The sequence below is a fragment of the Struthio camelus genome, chromosome 10, assembly GCF_040807025.1.
Source record: "Struthio camelus isolate bStrCam1 chromosome 10, bStrCam1.hap1, whole genome shotgun sequence".
Taxonomy (NCBI): domain Eukaryota; kingdom Metazoa; phylum Chordata; class Aves; order Struthioniformes; family Struthionidae; genus Struthio; species Struthio camelus.
This window is the reverse complement of record NC_090951.1, coordinates 24,309,076-24,326,378: the sequence shown is the minus strand read 5'-3', so window position 1 is coordinate 24,326,378 and position 17,303 is coordinate 24,309,076. Positions and strand designations below refer to the sequence as shown.

General features: G+C 44.4%; 1 protein-coding gene across 2 annotated transcripts in view; it reads right to left on the bottom strand.

Moving 5' to 3' along the window:
- EDC4 (enhancer of mRNA decapping 4) overlaps window positions 1-15,055 on the bottom strand; it is a 40,162-nt gene extending 25,107 nt beyond the window's left edge. The window contains exons 1-10 of one of the 2 annotated variants that reach the window (XM_068955583.1): window positions 14,837-15,055; window positions 10,189-10,345; window positions 8,959-9,070; window positions 7,759-7,858; window positions 5,972-6,161; window positions 4,751-4,898; window positions 4,121-4,225; window positions 2,589-2,698; window positions 1,911-1,994; window positions 408-503 (exon numbers count right to left, since the gene is read on the bottom strand). In XM_068955583.1, the coding sequence (XP_068811684.1) occupies window positions 408-503; window positions 1,911-1,994; window positions 2,589-2,698; window positions 4,121-4,225; window positions 4,751-4,898; window positions 5,972-6,161; window positions 7,759-7,858; window positions 8,959-9,070; window positions 10,189-10,345; window positions 14,837-14,915 (1,181 nt within the window). In that variant the 5' untranslated portion in view covers window positions 14,916-15,055. The remainder of the gene's footprint in view (window positions 1-407; window positions 504-1,910; window positions 1,995-2,588; window positions 2,699-4,120; window positions 4,226-4,750; window positions 4,899-5,971; window positions 6,162-7,758; window positions 7,859-8,958; window positions 9,071-10,188; window positions 10,346-14,836) is intronic. The other variant, XM_068955584.1, reaches the window with a different exon arrangement.
- Between the last annotated feature and the right edge of the window lie 2,248 nt (window positions 15,056-17,303).

The following is a 17,303-nucleotide window of genomic DNA, read 5'->3' as shown; positions in this document are numbered from 1 at the left end:
ATAGCTAATTTTTTATAGAAGAAAGCACTGAAGGAGTGTTATTTGGAATGCCTCTCCTAAGGCTACAGGTACATTTGCGCTCTGCAGACCAAAGTGAACACAAGAGGTCTTGGTAACACCACTGTGACAGTATAACAGTCACCAATCTCCCCTGCACTACCAAAGCCTGACCTGGCAGTCTACCACAGTCCTCATATCTTTCAAAAAATATGCCAGATTGGCAAAAGAAGAGATATTAGCTGGGGCTAGACTCTATTAGGGTCACCTAAGACAACTGTGCAAAGCAAGCAAACCCAAAAGGTTAGAGCTTTGCTATGATCCACTGACTCGTCAAACTAAATCTAACTGTTCAGGGGAATATCAACACATCAATATCAACATATCAGAATCAGCATATCAACACCTACCGGACAGTCTGCAGACAGGTCCAAGATACAGTGCACCACATCTTCAACTCTCTATTTTGATCTGCTCCTGTGATAAGAAATCTCCAGAAGGGAACCCTGCAGGCACAACACAAACAGATTATCTCAAAGAAGATCTGGTCCCTCCCAAAAGGTCATTTCACAGAGAAGTTTCTCATGGTCCGCCCATGGCTGGTTTTGCCCAAGTGTCTTAAACTTCTCAGAAAATTTCTACTTCTGAGGCACATTGAAAACCAGTATAGCACTCTCAGCACCCAAGAACCATAAGGCCATAACTGACTAACGAAAGGAAAAAAGAAAAAAAAAAAAGAGCTCTTTTTGTCCATCAAATTTCTTCTGCAGTTGATAACAGGCCAGGTAAAACTAACCATATTGCAAACCTGAAAAGACTGTGACTCAGGATTTTCATTGCTTAGCTCTTCACAGTCCTGAAATTGACAGTAGAATTAAGGTAACTTCAGGCTGTGCTCCGGTGTCTTATTTTTCACAGAATCAGAATGGTTGAGGTTGGAAGGGACCTCTGGAGATCATCTAGTCCAACACCCCTGCTCCAGCAGGGTCCTCTAGAGCACATTGCCCAGGATCGCATCCAGGCGGGGTTGGAATATCTCCAGCGAAGGAGACTCCACAATCTCCCTGGGCAACCTCTTCCAGTGCTCTGTCACCCTCACAGTGAAGAAGTTTTTCCTCAGGTTCAGACGGAACTTCCCGTGTTGCAGTTTATGCCCGTTGCCTCTTGTCCTGTCGCTGGGCACCACGGAGAAGAGACTGGCCCCAGCCTCTTGACACCCCCCCTTCAGCTACTGGTACACATTGATGAGATCGCCTCTCAGTCTTCTCTTCTGCAGGCTCAACAGGCCCAGCTCTCTCAGCCTTTCTTCACAGGAGAGATGCTCCAGTCCCCTCCTCATCTTCGTAGCCCTCCGCTGGACTCGCTCCAGAAGCTCCGTATCTCTCTTGGACTGTACTGGGGAGCCCAGAAGTGGACACAGTACTCCAGGTGAGGCCTCCCCAGGGCTGAGGACAGGGGCAGGATCACCTCCCTCCACCTGCTGGCAACGCTCTTCCTAACGCACCCCAGGATACCCTGGGCCTTCTTGGCCACAAGGCCACACTCCTCATGCTTATGCTTGAGGCTCATGCTTAACTTCTTGCCCACCAGCACGCCCAGCGCCTTCTCTGCAGAGCTGCTTTCCAGCAGGTCAGCCCCCAGCCTGTCCTGGTGCTTGGGGTTCTTCCTGCCTAGGTGCAGCACCCTGTGCTCGCCTTTTGTTGAACTTCAGGAGGTTCCTCTCCACCCAGCTCTCCAGCCTGTCCAGGTCCCTCTGAATGGATACTTTTTCCATCACTAGAAAACTTATTGCAAAACAGAACAGGATTTGCTCCTGCCACAAAGCTAAATTTGTGCAATTATGAGGAAACCTCCAAAGGTAGAGTTGGAAGACACTGCTGAACTTTGCTACTCAAAGTAGATTTGAAACTTACTCTGGGTCTTGCTTTTTATGGTTGTCACAGAAGAGGAGGCAGGAGAGGGGCCTACCATCATGGGGTTTCCACTCATGGAGACACCTAAAAAAGAATCATAAAACAGCAAAAATGCAGGGACTGGTGAAGGTAGGGCGGGGGGAATAAGAGGTGGGCTCTGAACATCTTATCACTTGTTTGAACAAAGCGCTATGTCAGCGGTCACCAAGTGTTATCAACTGGTAGCTGTTTACAAGGCTTATATAAATTGACAAGGGGATCACACCCCATGCAGCCACAGATTGTGACAAAATAAGAGAGAGGAAAAAAAAAGCTGCCCTTTGGTTTGGTGTTTCAACAAGGACACCATATATAAAAGACATCAACACTGAGAGGAGAAGCTCAGAGAAGCCTTCTGCATGTGCAGGACAGTGCAACAGAGTTTGGCTACAGCATGTACAATGCACAGGACTCATGCTTCCAGACACAGCTCTTTGCTTCTGTCTAAAGTTCACCAAATTTTAAGCATGTGTGATATTGAGTGATGTAACAGCACTCATCAGCCACAAACTACTATAAAGTACGTTCACCCTGTATCTTCATAATGACCTGAGAGTGATTTTCTAACAAGGAAAAAGTCTCACAGAGAAACTGCTGTTCTCTATTCCAAGATCCCTTATTTTCTAATTCTCCAGTTACCTTGGCTCATCTTGCCCCTCAATATAGATCTGCCAGAATTTGACAAAACCATCGTGGCTTGCTGTGGCCAACACAGTTCCATCTGGAGAAAGTGCTCCCTCACTCAGGCACTAAGCAGAGAGAGGAGAGAAGGAAAAAAAAAAAAAAACACACACACATAAAAGTTATGTTATATAGCTCTTTAAGAAAAAGAGAATACTGTCTTCACACAGGAATTCGACTAACAGCCCGGTAGGACAGGAGACAAGATCTCTCTAACACACACCTCACCAGGCACCTTACCCCTTCACAGAACTGACAGGGCAATTTTTAATCCTAGTCACGCTTTCCAGAGAGAAATTTAAGTGCAATAGATAATGCTGCTCCTGCTTCCACTGTCACTCGTTACAAACAGACCTCATTTTGCTTTGGGATCTTCTGGCTGTTTGCAGTCATTAAGTACTTTGCTTTACCTAGGTGATACAATTACTTTCTCATCATCCTGTCCAAGAACTGAAATTACTCTTTCCAGTTGTGCCCTTTATATTCAAGGCATCACCTATCAGATCCCCCGGCCATTCCATTTATCAGAAGATTTTAAAAAAATAGTTGAAATGCAGCCCAGATTGCCAAACTGACCCTTGGAACTATAGGCACTTTTTCCTAGTCATTTTCAAAGGAAATGACTACAATTTCACTTTGGCTCTTGAAACAAAGCTCACTTATTATGTGTGCACATACCCATCTCCTTTATTACCCACAGCCCACTGGCTAAGAAACTATTTTACACCAGAAGTTTGATATCAATCATCCTAAGAACTACAACTCCTGACACTGTAAAAACGAAAGAGAACCTACATGATCTGTAACATACCACGTCAGGAGGACTCCAAACTTTTACAGAAATTCAAGCACAGGGGAGAGCACTAAGTTGCCAAGAGCAGTTAGCCTGAATATTTAAACTGTTCTTTGATTAGCTACGCTAGTAAAAGTTTTTATGGTCTGATACAATATCTCTCCAGAGGTGGCCTTCGCAGACTGAGATAAAGCAGGGTGAGGAGGGTTGGGGAGTTAACAGTCAACCATGACAAACATGAGATGCCTCACTTCAGTTCCAAAATCAGTGGGCATGCCAAACAGGGAATGAAAGAAGCAATTTACAGAAAAAAGTTGAACTACTTAGCACTGCTGTGCATTTAGCTCGTCACAGTCTTAAAGCGTGAAAAAGTTTGACCTGTAAGACTAATTTCAAGAATGATACTCTTGCCCACCACAATTGCCCAAAAAAGAGCTGGAAGTCCCTTCTGTAAGCAGCCCCACAGAGGACGCACTATGTTAATAGAACAAAAAGTTAAGAATTTCAGCTCAGCCCCACTTGCTTTATTTGTATCACTCATTGACATCTAGTTATTTAATTGCAACATGTAGTCATGCCAGACAGATGACTTACTACTGTTTTCAGCACTGCTGTTTGCAGGGAGGGGGATTTTTTCCCCAAATATCCCTGTTTCCTGGGAAGTTAGATACAGTAAACAAAAGGAATAGGTTTTTACCGTGCTGTGACCTTTCACTACAATGAAGCCTTCTTTGATGCTGGGCACTTCCACTGGCCAGGAGCTGTTGTTTGTTCGAATAATGTCCAAATCCCACACCTCTGCCTGGAAAATAAGCATGTATGTACATAGGCTTATTTCTACAACTACTGGTCATCCAGTCAAGGATTCCTTATATTCTTACCTGACATTCCAGCCCAATGGCAAGTATGTGATATAAACCTTCCCAGTTCCAACTGATTTTGCCATGGGAAGCTTTCCCGCACCCAGCTATACTTAGTATAGGCAGCTGTGGCAATTACAGTTGCTGCTCACCAACCTCCCTCTGCCGGGTACTGACTCAGCCTGAATGGAGATGAGTGATGCCTCTGGCCCTCTACATTTTGTTTCTGGTAGTCCCCTATATTTGATGATGGCCAGAAGTTATCACTTTCTTTCCCTGAGCCACTGAGAGAGACCAGCGTGACCTCTCCTCCAAAGAGAGAAGTCCTGCCCCTTATATTATGGGAGGATTCCCAGACTGAATTAGACAAAAAGCATTACACCTATAACCATGTGGGCTCTTCCCTTCATTCCCTTCTCCCTCTAACAATAAAAAGGGACAATGTTTCACAAGCAAGGTTTTCTTACCCTGTCCTCATGCAACAATGCCAATGTTTGACTTCCCTCTTCACCACTCTCCTCATTATCATCTGGGATGAAAGGACACCAGATGATTCTTCGAGAGGTGTTCAGTGGGGTATTGTCAGGTCGTTTGATGTTCACTAAGATCTCCTCTCTGATCACCACGGTTAAGGAACATAAAACATTCTGTGTTACTGATGCCCAGCGATAACCTACTCAGTTGTGGTCCTCAGTCAAATACCATTAGAGATAAAGTTCTTCAGATCACAGATTCAAAGAGAAATCAGTTAAAAGGATTCTAAGAAAGCAGGCAGGCTAGCTTCTCCTCCCTGGCAGGAAAGAGTTAAACTGACAAAAGTCAGCTTAGATTCTCATAATTTTCACTTGCTGGCTGCAAACAAGAGCACGATAATCACAACAGAAGTACACAGCCATATTTGAACGTGCAATCCAAATGACTGCTGATGGATAAGTTTAACAATTTCATCTAGCATTATAACAACAATAAATACCACAGAAAGGCAGAAAAGCTACCACACTGCCCTAGGCTGAGTGATCCAGTTCAGCCACACAAATCTTAATCTTAACTGAAGCAAAGGTGATTGTAGTTTGCTTTTGAAACGACTACATACATCAATGAGAAAATTAAGAAGCCACAACCTAAACTACCACATCCTATAGACTGAGGCGCTTCCCAAAAATCACTGAGCAGTCACTGCTAGCAATTACAAGGAAAAGGTTTATGGCAATCAATCAAACTTTAAAATCAATTTCAAGACCATCAAAAGAACAGGGATGACAGATTTGGAAGGAAGTTAAGCGAGTGGGAGGTAAGTGTCACATCTCCCTTCCCAGAAAAGTAACTGAGGAAAAGAGCTAGGACTAGACAAATGAGAGTAACAAGCTTTGTCATGTGGTCAAACTGACACTGCCCAGCTGTGTGTGCGTCCACTGTGCCAGCTAGCACAGACCCACTGATGCTAAAACCTTCCTCACTAATTACTTTTGCCAGGAGGAGCACTGCGATGTCACTCCCAGAATTTCAGTACAGGCACAGGTTGACTGACTAGATGTTCATTTGAAGGTCTGTTGGATGGGCAAAACTACCAACCTCCCTCCTGCAAGCTGATATTCTGAAAAGGCTATGCAATAAGTTGCAATTGTGAAACTGCATTCACATCTAACCATTCCACAAACATTGATATGAGGTTTCCTTTGACAAGATACTGAATTTTCTCTTTCTCCATGGCCAAGCGCCAGACAAAAAGGTTGCCAGCCTCATCCAGGCATGCCAGCTGGTTGGAGTTGAGATGGGCAAAAGCCAGGTCTGCCACACCGCCTGTGAATCCTTTCAGCAAGGTCCGCTCAGCAGTGCTGACGCTCAACACCCGCACCATAGCGGAGCCATTACTGGCAGCTGCAGAAAAGACAGAAGGAAGAAGTCACCATTCATCTGTGCAGTTTCCCTACAGGACTGCCTTTGTTTTCAGCAGCTAGTCCATCATTTCCTGCTTCCATCCTGCCATAAGCTGGCACTGACAGCACAATGAAAATCCATGCCAACAGATGCCGCATTAACAAGCCCTTTCAGGACCCAGGACACGCATAAACATTCACTGCACTTTTCAGCTTTGGTGCAGAAGAAGGATTTTGCCAGCCTTTTAAGGGGCAGCTCAATTCCCTACATCTCTTATAGTTTCTTGAGCCCTGCAAATTCTGAGTTCCATTGACTTTTTAAGTAGAATAAGTTCATTCCAAAACACAAGGCCACTGCAGTGTTTCTTTACCACAAGCACTGATATCATGGCTCACCAAGGACAGGATTTTTCTCATGGAAGATGCTTTCATTAAATGCAAGGCCTAAATCTTTATCAGAAGCTGATGACAAGGCGACCAAACTTCCAGGATTGACCTCCAGTGACTGGATTCAATTTAACTGCAATTTGATTTTCAGTAACTGCAGAAAAGGAGTCACGGAGGTGCAGGTAGCTCAGATATGTCTTTTATAAGGGTAACGTAAAATCATAAACATTCACCTGGAAAAAAGTCATGCTTTTTGGCTTGCATGGCTAAAACAAAAAAGCTCTAGAGAATGCATGATCTGAACAAAATTTCCAACTTTCCCATTTCAGACAAGCATCGCTATAATACAGGCAGGCTTATGGTGACCCTACTGTTTCCACTTCTTGATGCCCAAGTCAGCCCAGGTAGATCACTCAACTTTCCATATTTTACTGCACCCAGGCTTCAATACAAAAGGGCTAGACATCCTAAGAACAGCTACTCTAGAATAACCTCACTTAGATAAAACACAGAAATAGAGTATTAGATTTTGTAAGAGACCAGACAAACTGATGGGGTGCCATTCTAAGAAGAAAGAAAAGAGTTGGGCCCCAAAATCTCTCTATGGTTATATGAGACCAGAGACACCACAGAGGAGCAAATGTTCATTTGTTTCATCTATTTTGTGAAACAATTTTTCCCTACATTGTTCTGCTTTTCTTTCCTTCTCTACTCCAAAACACAGTGCATCTGCATTGCTCTTTGTCTTCTCCAAATTTAGCCTTAAATTCTAATCTGAATTTATTTAAGCAAATCTATTGCAAACATCTATTTGCTCAAATTACCATGTGCCTGATTCTGTACTTAGCCAAAGAGAAACTTGTTTATTACAGATATTTCACTAGAGTAATAATTTGAACATCAGATTACTGTCCAGTGAAACCAATGCAATCCTTCAACTTCTCCCCATCCCCACCGAGTCCTTCACTTTACCACATTTCTAATTTCAGAAAAGCATTCCTTCTCAATGGAAACTCTTACACCACCAACTGTTCCCTCCACTATAGCTCTAGTTTCACTTATATTCTCACTACAACAGCACTCTCATCTGAGTATTACAATAAGTGTTTCACTTATTGCCAGATACCTTCTTCTGAGGCACACTCTGCCTCTTTTAAAGATGCACAGAGCAAATCAATACAAATCACATCCAAGACAGGAAGATCTCTCACCTCTAATAGCATAAGCCAAGTAAGAGTTTGAAACAGCTATCAGATTGCCACAGTAGTATTTCTGCTCCCAGTCATATCTAGCAACAGGCTGTATTTTCACCTGCTCAAGAGAGGGGAAAAAAAAAAATTAGAAATGTCTGGAATAAACTTGCCAAACACATGACTTCCTCTAAAAAGAGACCAGTAACAATTAATAGGCAGCAGCTGGCAAGAAGAGCTGCTTATTGAAACTCAGGTAGCAGAGGCCTAAATATTCAAAGTTCTAGAGGCTGACGACTACTTCATTCCATTGCAAGAAGGAATGCAACTCACTGAATTTCAGAGTTCCTGCAGAACAACACTCTACCTTCAACTACAGCAAAGCAGGTTTCACCTCTTTATTAGCACCATGTCTGGGGATCCCAGTTCCTCGAAATATTTTTGAAATATAGAAGCACATTTGGTGCATGATGCTTGCTCTTAAATTTTAATACTGCTTTCCAAGAAACTGAGAGTCCTGGCCTTATTTGATAAAGACTGCCACTATGAATAAAGGATTAAAAAATACTATGGAAGTCATGGCAGGGATCTTCCCTTTCACCTGTGAGCATCTTCAGAATTACCCGTGGAAAACGAGGATAATACAGTAAAGTATTCATTTATGATCTCCGAGTTCCCTTAATTCAGCACATACCGAGAAACAAAATGACACAATATGGGAAAGTGCTGAGAGGACCAAGGCCAGCATTCTCTCTCCGGAGCAACACCAATTATTTTGAGCACATGCTGGTAGTACTCTGCTACAAACACCAGTTCAGCATATTGGCTCTTCTGCAGCTGGAGCCCTCAGCAAGACTGACGCTCACAAGCTATCAAAAGTAACTCTCCCTCCATAGTCAAGATCTACCAGAGAAGAGAGAGTCAACAGGAGAAGCATGTGAGTGCAGGAAGGGCACTTTCACAGGAACCTACAGCTTACATCATGGAACTCATTTATGAGAAGTAGAAGTTAATGTAGCCAGACTCTGTAACAACCAGTTGCAAGATACTGCTCCAATTTGTTTTTCCCTTGGTAACCTCTGAGACAAACTTCTATGTAACTATTAGCTCCTACAATAAAGGAAAGAAGATTGTTACTTCTGTTTTAAAATAGCGGGAACATTCACTGAGCTAAGGTGACCAAAAAGAAGAGACAGGAATATGCTTTCCTTTGTTACTTACCTTGTTACTCCCTCTGGCCTTACTGGTGATGCTGGAATCACTGCTGGCCACTATCTCCACATCTTTTGCTGATATCACTATGCAAGTGGAGCTGTCATCACCGGAAAGGCAGCTTTTAAGAAAGGCAAACGGCAAAAATCACACAGAAATTCACAGAAAGAAGATAAACCGAGGTTAGCTATATGGTATCCGCAATTTTGAACGACATTGCAGAACGTTTATCTATGCATCTAGTCGGTCCAAGCTGAACAACTGAAAACAAAAACTATTTTTAGTTCAGAGTCTACCTTCCCGATGTATCTCTCGGTATTCTAAGAGAGTCAAGCACCTGGCTTGCTCAGCTTAAAACCTCCAGTCTCCTCTCACAGCTCATTAATCTGACTTGAGCACAGACCTACACTTGGTTAAAGCACCACCACTAAAAAGTGCAAAAAGACCAAAGCCAACTAGATGAACCTCAGCAGCAGCAGTGCACGTTACTCACGGTTCTCATAGCATCCTCTCTCAGAACTACGAACAGAAAAGTGAAACAAAAGCTACTTACTTGAGGTCTGATGTTAAGAAAAGAGTCACTGCATGAAGGTAAGTATTACACTGATTAGACTGATGTATGAAAGCAGTGGCGGACTTGTGTTATTACTCACATGACAAAAAAAAATCCTAAGTATTCTACATGCACATGCTCTTTAGTTTACAAGCAGGAAATATGTGTATGCAGTCCAAAATACACCTATTTACATGCACAACTCAGCAGAGAGTTAGGTAGGAATCCAGCTTAGGATCAGTCGCTCTGTTGTAAGTTATGGGGAAATAGATACTGGACAAGCATGTGGTCTCCCCTGCACACAGGCGTAAGTTGCCTCTCAGGTAACTTACATGCCTGAAGCAGTCTAGCTGGAGGTCTACACAAGAACACTAAGTTTCACCCAGAGCTCTGCTAATTTAACTCCATCCTGATTTGCTATGTCCATCATTTGGTCAGTCTTGCTCCCATTCTCCCTAAATAGCTCCGTCAATGCTCTTCGTTTCCTGAATAGCAAGGATGTGAGGCTCCATGCACCAGCATCACAAAAGTCACAGAGCTCTGACACCTGTGATCAACAGCATCAACTCGTAACTGTCAGCTCAATTCAACCTAAAAGGCACTGTCAGATTCCCACCATGCTTGTCCAGGAATAGTTTTTAATGGTGTTCTCTTCACTCTCTCAACCTTTCTTGGACAACACTTACATGACTTGCTTCTCCTGCAGGACTCCCAGAGAAATGCTGCGATGCACCGGCTTAGACAAAGAAGGTCCATCTCCAGCCACAATGGGATCAGGCACCAGCAGTCCATTCAGGTCTCCGTTATACGAATTTGATGGTCTCTGGTTCTCATTCACTGAACCTAGGGAAAAGCATGACCACCTGTGCACAACATCCACTCAAAAGATACACTGCTGTGTGAAGCATATTACTTACAATTGTTCTTTTTTTTTTTTTGTTAGGTTTTACTGATCTATCATTTTACTAATATGATTAATTAGTTTGAAAAAATATTCTGCACTAAAAAGGGATGTGTAAGATCGCTCGTTTGCATGGAGATAAGTTTCTTATAGGGGAGCTAAGTCACAGCCCTTTTCTTATGTTAAGCAACCCCAGCAGACCAGTAAAGACACAGATGAACAGGAGCAAGGAGTGAGTACTCTTGGATCAGAGAGACTAAAGATCTCAGACTGAACTGATATCAGATTGCTCGATCTCAGACTCGAGTTCCAGATAAAAGGGTTCTTGAAAGATCTGTGTCTAACCATCATAGCTGCAGAGAGCTCTCTGAAGTCCAGCAAGTAAACACAGTGGTTAGCTGCAATGTTTGGGGGTAGCTGGAAATAATATATTTGTTGCTTTCCAAAATTGGCTTCTGAGCCAGTCCCCTCCTCACTTTCTGAGGGTTTTTAGAAGGGACAAATACAACAGGGGGAGAAGGAGAATCTTCTCTATCAGTATTTTATCAGCAAGGCGAACAGTTGACAGCACATACCGGAAAGCAAGCCCAATCTATTTGCACTTATGCATCAATACACAGAAGTCAAAGCCACTCGTCTCAGCAAAAGAATTTTGTGTGAAATTTTCACTGGTTTTGAAAACTGAAATTTCACGTAGTGTTGCTTGGTAACAACTGCTGCTAAGCTCTAGTAAAATGGCTGCTCGCAGGACCAGAAGCTCCACTCTTATTGGCACATGTAACAAATCTAAACAGATTCTAGATCTACCAAATCTAAATCTAAACTGTGGGCAAGAGACATGTCTTTTGAAAACATGGCAAACTTTAAATTACCAAACTGGTTTAATTGCTTTAATACATCAGGATAAGTGCTGTTACCTACACAGGTAACTGAAGCTATTACTTATTCTCCAGAATGTTTAAAAACTCGCAGTTTATGAACAAAGACATTAAATCAGCAACTACAAGATGGATGGACATCAAAAGCAGGTGCAGCTACAGGGTAACCCAAGGGAGAAACTGACTGGGTGCTCAGCTGGAGTGCAAAGGCCTCAGTTGACCTGCACCGCATGAATAAAACAGCAACTGAACTCCCATTGTATAAGGAAACTTCAGGCCACAGAAAGCAATCCGGTAATCGTCTAATGCATTTGTGCTTGCTGTTGTAGGATTAAGACTGTGCTAATTATTCTTATAGCACATGATACTTGTCCAGTTGCAGCAACTTCCATCAGTTGCAACTGTCCCTTTGGAATCAAAAGCAGAGAAGTATTCTCTGCAGCAAAAGCATTGCAGGCTGCCAGAGAGAGATGACGCAAAAGGTGTATATTCTTTGCTCTATTTGCAACAACAGGAAAGGCTCACATAAGTATCTCAGCTTTTTTATGCTTGTCAGCAGGACACTCATGTCAGCTCCATGGGAGGTGGAAAAAGAAAACACTCCACAGAGGCTGGTGGACACAGTAACAGTACACTGAAGTCAGGACTGCGCTTAGCCCACCACTCCATCTTAGTGGGATCCAGACAGAGGTGCAGTGTGCATACAACCCTGAAGGTATAAAAGAAGGGAAGAGGCTCAATCTTCAGTAAGCATGCAAACAAAAACAAATGTTGGCCACCCTAACGTTGGCCATCAAAGGGAAAGAAGAGCCAGTCATAATCATTACCTTTTAGGCAAGATACAGAACGCTTTCTGCTCCCACCATAACTTACACCTGGTAACACTATTTTGTATTAAAAAGAATACTTCCCCAACAAATGTCACGTGAGTTGGGTGAATCCATGTAACACCTAGTATCAATGGAGATTTCAGCATGGATTAAAGGATTCTGCCCAGAACCCCCAGGAGGGACTCTCCTGCACTAGCATCAACACCCTATCTACAGCTCAGAAGAGCAGTCATGCTTCAGCTGGGAGACAAATAGCTTAATCTTGTAGTTTCCCTTCTTGAGGGAATGACACCAAAAAAAGGCAAGAGCTACTGAAGTTCTGAATGATATACACTGAAATCAAGTAAAACCTCTATCAAGAGAGATGGGGTACAGGTGAGGAACTGCATTTTCACAACCACCAAAAACAGCAGAACAAAGAAAGTGTTACAATAGCTGCAAACTCTTTGGAGCAGGGAGCATCTCGTCACGTGCTCGGAGAGCACCTAGAATAACATAATACTGCTCATAACTGCAAGGCAAAACTTTCTTACTGTTCAGAGGCTTGGAAAGCAGCTACACTATTCTTTGTGGGGTATTTTAGTTTGTAAATGCTACGAATAACAGAAACTAGAACTGGAGAGGATCTTGACAGCAGCAGCTGTTATGCCAGACAAGACTAGCCCTTCACATGCAATTCATGGCACTGCTTCTATTCAAAAGCTTTGATGAATCAATCCCTCAATTTCCCTTTCCCTTTGTTGTGTTCATAGGCCTTTCAGAGCCTTTCAGTTAACAAACAAGTACTCTTGCTCTTCATTTTGTCCAGCTCTTTAAAGTCTCTGCTGCTACACAGGCAACACTTCCTGCTGAGCACAAATACAGGCGCGTTACTGCTTGACTCGCAGTCCACTCACTCCTTTTCCTCCTAACTACTTTCTCATGCGCTGGAGTTGACAGAGAAGGTATAAAGAAAATGAGATGCAAAGGACAGGAATCAATTTCAAAGAAGAAAAATGAAAAGATATAAGCCATTCTCAATGACCAATTCCTTTGCTTCTAACAGCAAGAGAAGCTGCTTCAGGGGGAAGTCAAGTCACCTTGAGAGAACAACTTCAACCATTTCCCAGTTACGACACATCCTTCCAGTTCATGAATTGCTCATGAAACAAACACTCCCCATCACAGCATTGAGTTCTCCTTTCAATCTTTCAAGTACAAAGCCTTGCACTATAAAGGAGAAGTGTATTTTTACACTATTAGTATTAAAATCCTGGGGAATCTAAGTGTTCCAAAAATAAGAGAAACTACTTCAACTAATTAGAAGTTTCTCTATGGACACCAAAACTAACAAACCCTGGCTTACGACAGATTTGCATCTGTCACCCCATGTGCCTCCACTTCCCTCACAACAATCCTACATCCAACCTCTCATCGTTTTGACCAAGCAAAAGACAGCACATACAGTAGTTGCCTTGGCATTAGTGTATTTGTACTGACAGACTGGGTGTTGTCTCTCAGGACACTTAAAAAATGAAGCTCTTCTTTATGCTCTCAATGAGGGAAAAGGAAGAGGGCATAATTTCTGTTCTCTATCCATACACTATGCTTCTGCAAAACATCTAGGAACAATCTTCTTCAGCTCACTACCCTACCAGGTTAGACTGAAACAGTCCAGAAGGTCCAAAAGCTATGTTGGGGGGTTGAGAGAGAGATACTATGCTAAAAGGGAGTTGGAACACATTTTATACAGCTGACTGCTAAGACCATTGCCGTCTACTACAGATATTTCTCATGGGTAGAAAGACACTGACTGATCCACTGAACTCAGAGCAGAGAAGTATAATCGCTCAAAGCAAAGGGAGAAGATTCACCACTGCTTTTAGAGAGATGTTTATGACACGAAGCCCATTTTACATTCAAATGAAAAAGGGACTGAAAAGGGTGAGGACAGTGCCAATCTCAGAGAGACCAAATAGCCCCATCCACTCAGTCCAGTAAGAAAACTTCAAAGACCTCAAAACTTTTTTAACAAAGGAGAGAGACTTGAGTGGAGAATTGAACTGTGCTGACCTACTCAGAGACAACGACACCTCTTAGAAAAGAGAATTCAGAAATCACTAGAGCTCACTAGAAAAAGTGAGCTTTGCGTCCACACGGCTTCCAGGCCCTGTTCAGCAACAGATGCTGTCTCTTGTAAGCGAGGGCCTGCTCTGGATTTTATTTGAGCTACCAGTCACTGGGGTCCTCTCCTTACCCAGCTGGTACAAACTTTGCCACTAAAGTCTGTGCTCCTTGGCAAAAGATTCAGGGCAAGTGGGACTCCCTGACCACCCTCGCTCTTACCTCAGAGGGATGGAGCCAGCCACCCCGAGCTACAGAGAATGATGCCACTAGTGCCCCAGCAGTGAGCGCAAGGCGGGCAGGCAGCGGCCACCATACGGCAGTGCTGCTCCGGTCGCGTGGGGCTCGAGGCCCAAATTACGGGTAGGGCCCGGCCTCGAGACGGAGGGCCCTGAGCAACAACGACGGCAAAGCTACAGCGCACTGTGGGCCGCGAACAGGTGCTTCCCTCCCCCCCCCCCCCAACGGGGCCAAGTGGCTGAGCAGAGGTTTGTGGTGCAGGTCTGGGGCAGGATAGCACGGTTCCTGACACCTGCGGCCGGCACCGCCACGGCGGCGACAGCGGCGACCGGGCCCACCGGCAGCGGCCTCCCCGCGCCCCCTCGGGCCCCGGTCCCCTCACCTCCCGGCCGATCCAGCTTGAGGATATCCCGCAAGTGCTGGGTCGCGTCCTCGATGTCGATGCTAGAGGAGGAGGCCATGGGGCCAGCCCGGTTCCTGTCGCCACAGCCCGCGCAACCGCCGCCGCGCTACCCCTACCTACCCCAGCCCGCCGCCCCCACTTCCGCCTCCGGTCCCGCTGCTGAAGCACCGGGCGGAAACCTCCGCCGGGCCGGCGCGTTCCGGGCGCGGCAGGGGCAGAGCAGCCCCGCCCCGGGGCTGCTGCCGCCTGGGGAGACAGCGCGGGCCAGGGCCGCCGGCGGCCCCCAGGCGCTGCTCCAGCGGGCGGGGCTGAAGCGAGTTCCCTTCGTCCCCGCTCTGACAGGTGCCCGACCCGGCCGCGCAGGGGCCGGGGAGCTGCCGCCAGGGGCCCCAGGTACCCCCCCACCCCGACACTCGTGACTCCGGGCCAGGCTTCACCCTTGCTCCTCTCACCTGGAGGAGCTGGAGGAGCAGGGCTGGGCCTCGCTTTCTTCAGGCGATTAAAAGGCAGATATTAAGTAGGAGAGAAGAGAAGCAAGTCATCCCCTTCTTCTGAAGAGGAAAATGTTCCTCCTTTCCCTATCCTCACATAGCTCCCTGCAAAGTAGATTACCTGTTGCCTTCAAGAACCACATTCAGAGTTTTCTTAAGACATATTTTTAATGTGGCTATGAATAGCACTAGTTTCAAAGCCAGTATGAAATTCCAACCAAACTGCATGCAATACCATGATAGGGTTCCAGAAGTTTCGCTCTGAAAGGGGTGAGACAGGTCATTTGGGGGAAAAAAAAACCCATCACATGTAATGCTCCCTTTCTCCAACTACAGGCAGCTATCTCCACCTCTCCAAGAAGCCCCCTAACTTGGAACATGACTGTTCAGGGCTCAGTCTAACACTTGCACCGAGACAAGGGTACAAGAAAGAAGCATTCAGTTAAGAGGCAGCAAACCTGTTCACATATCACAGGCCTCAAAAGTGACCTGCAGATCTGAAAGCATTAAGCAATACTGATTCAGAAACACTGGCATTTGTTTCCTCCAGGTAAGGAACCAGGAATGAATGACTCCGTGGAGAAAGGAGGGGAAAAAAAAAGTACTATTGTGGAAAAGTATTATTATGGCCCACTTCCTCCCCCTATAGCCAGTTACAACTGCATGGGATAACTTCAAAGAAGTTTTAAGGGTTTAAAGAATTTTCATTTTAGATTTGCTGTTAAACTAACACTGGCAACATGTAGCATTCCTGGAAACTAAACCTCTCTCTTAGCTCTTTGAACTCACCAAAGGACTATTTTCACATAGTGGACAAGATCTTCCTGCAAGGCAAGGTTCATAAGCCAGACTTCATTTAGAGCTGTAGTCTACAACAGAAAGATCTTTGCCTAGCACTGACCATGCAAAATGCCTCCTTCTACTAAAATAGTCTCTCCAAGTGATAAATTTTGAATGCTATTTCAATAGCACAGAAACAGCAACAGGGACACAGTACTGCATTTGAAACAAATCAGTCAGCACAAAGGGAACATATGGAAATGTTGTGATACCAAACAGGCAGGCCCTAAGATCAACTTTCAAGAAAGCTCCATTCCTATTTCAACATCAAAGCAACCAGATTTGAGAACTGATCAGCTTGACCACACTGCAGCCCCAGCTTTCTTGTAAAGTCTAAGGGAAATGCCAAGTTCAATATACTTTGAAAGCCTGGCCTCAGCCAGGCATGCTAAGCTCCTAAAAGTCTGGGCCTAATGGCTTAATCAGCTATGAAGGTAAACCAAACATGATTCTGCTCATGTGGTATTTCTTATTCCAGAAAGAGTTAAGTATTTAATAAATCCATTCACTAGTGAAATGCTGCCACCTTCAGGGTGATACAGGACAGTCAATGATGTTGGAGGGGAAAAAAACCCCACATCCACACTGCACAGCAAATGCAGTACTATCAACTAGTTCAAATTATAGTGAAGGAATGCTGAAAGGATAATAGAGCATAAAGCTGCCAAAGGGCATTTGGGCTGGATGCAAATTCAAGGATACTAGATTGTCTAAGTACTTCAGACATCTGGAGGCAAGTATCAGGCTGTGTCTACCTACAAAAAAGATAGAACTGGCTTGTTTAGCTTTGAGGGTTAACATAATAAATGTCATGAAGATAAAACACAGGCTGCCATGACTGTAATCTTTGTGTAGTATCTTGTATTTTGCAAAGGCAAAAGCCTAACAGCAGCCAAGATCTAACAGGTCAAGCAGAATGTTAAAAACTGAGCCAGAAGCCACCATTGCAATAGCTGCTGAGAAGGAGGGAGAAAGCAGTTGTATGGCCAAGGGCGTACCTGAACAGCCTTCCCCAGTGAAAGTCTTAAGTGTTTGTAAACATTTCCCAATGAGGTTGGATACCCTGTGTCCACCTAATTCAAGTAGTACCATATACTCAATATCCAACTGCTAAA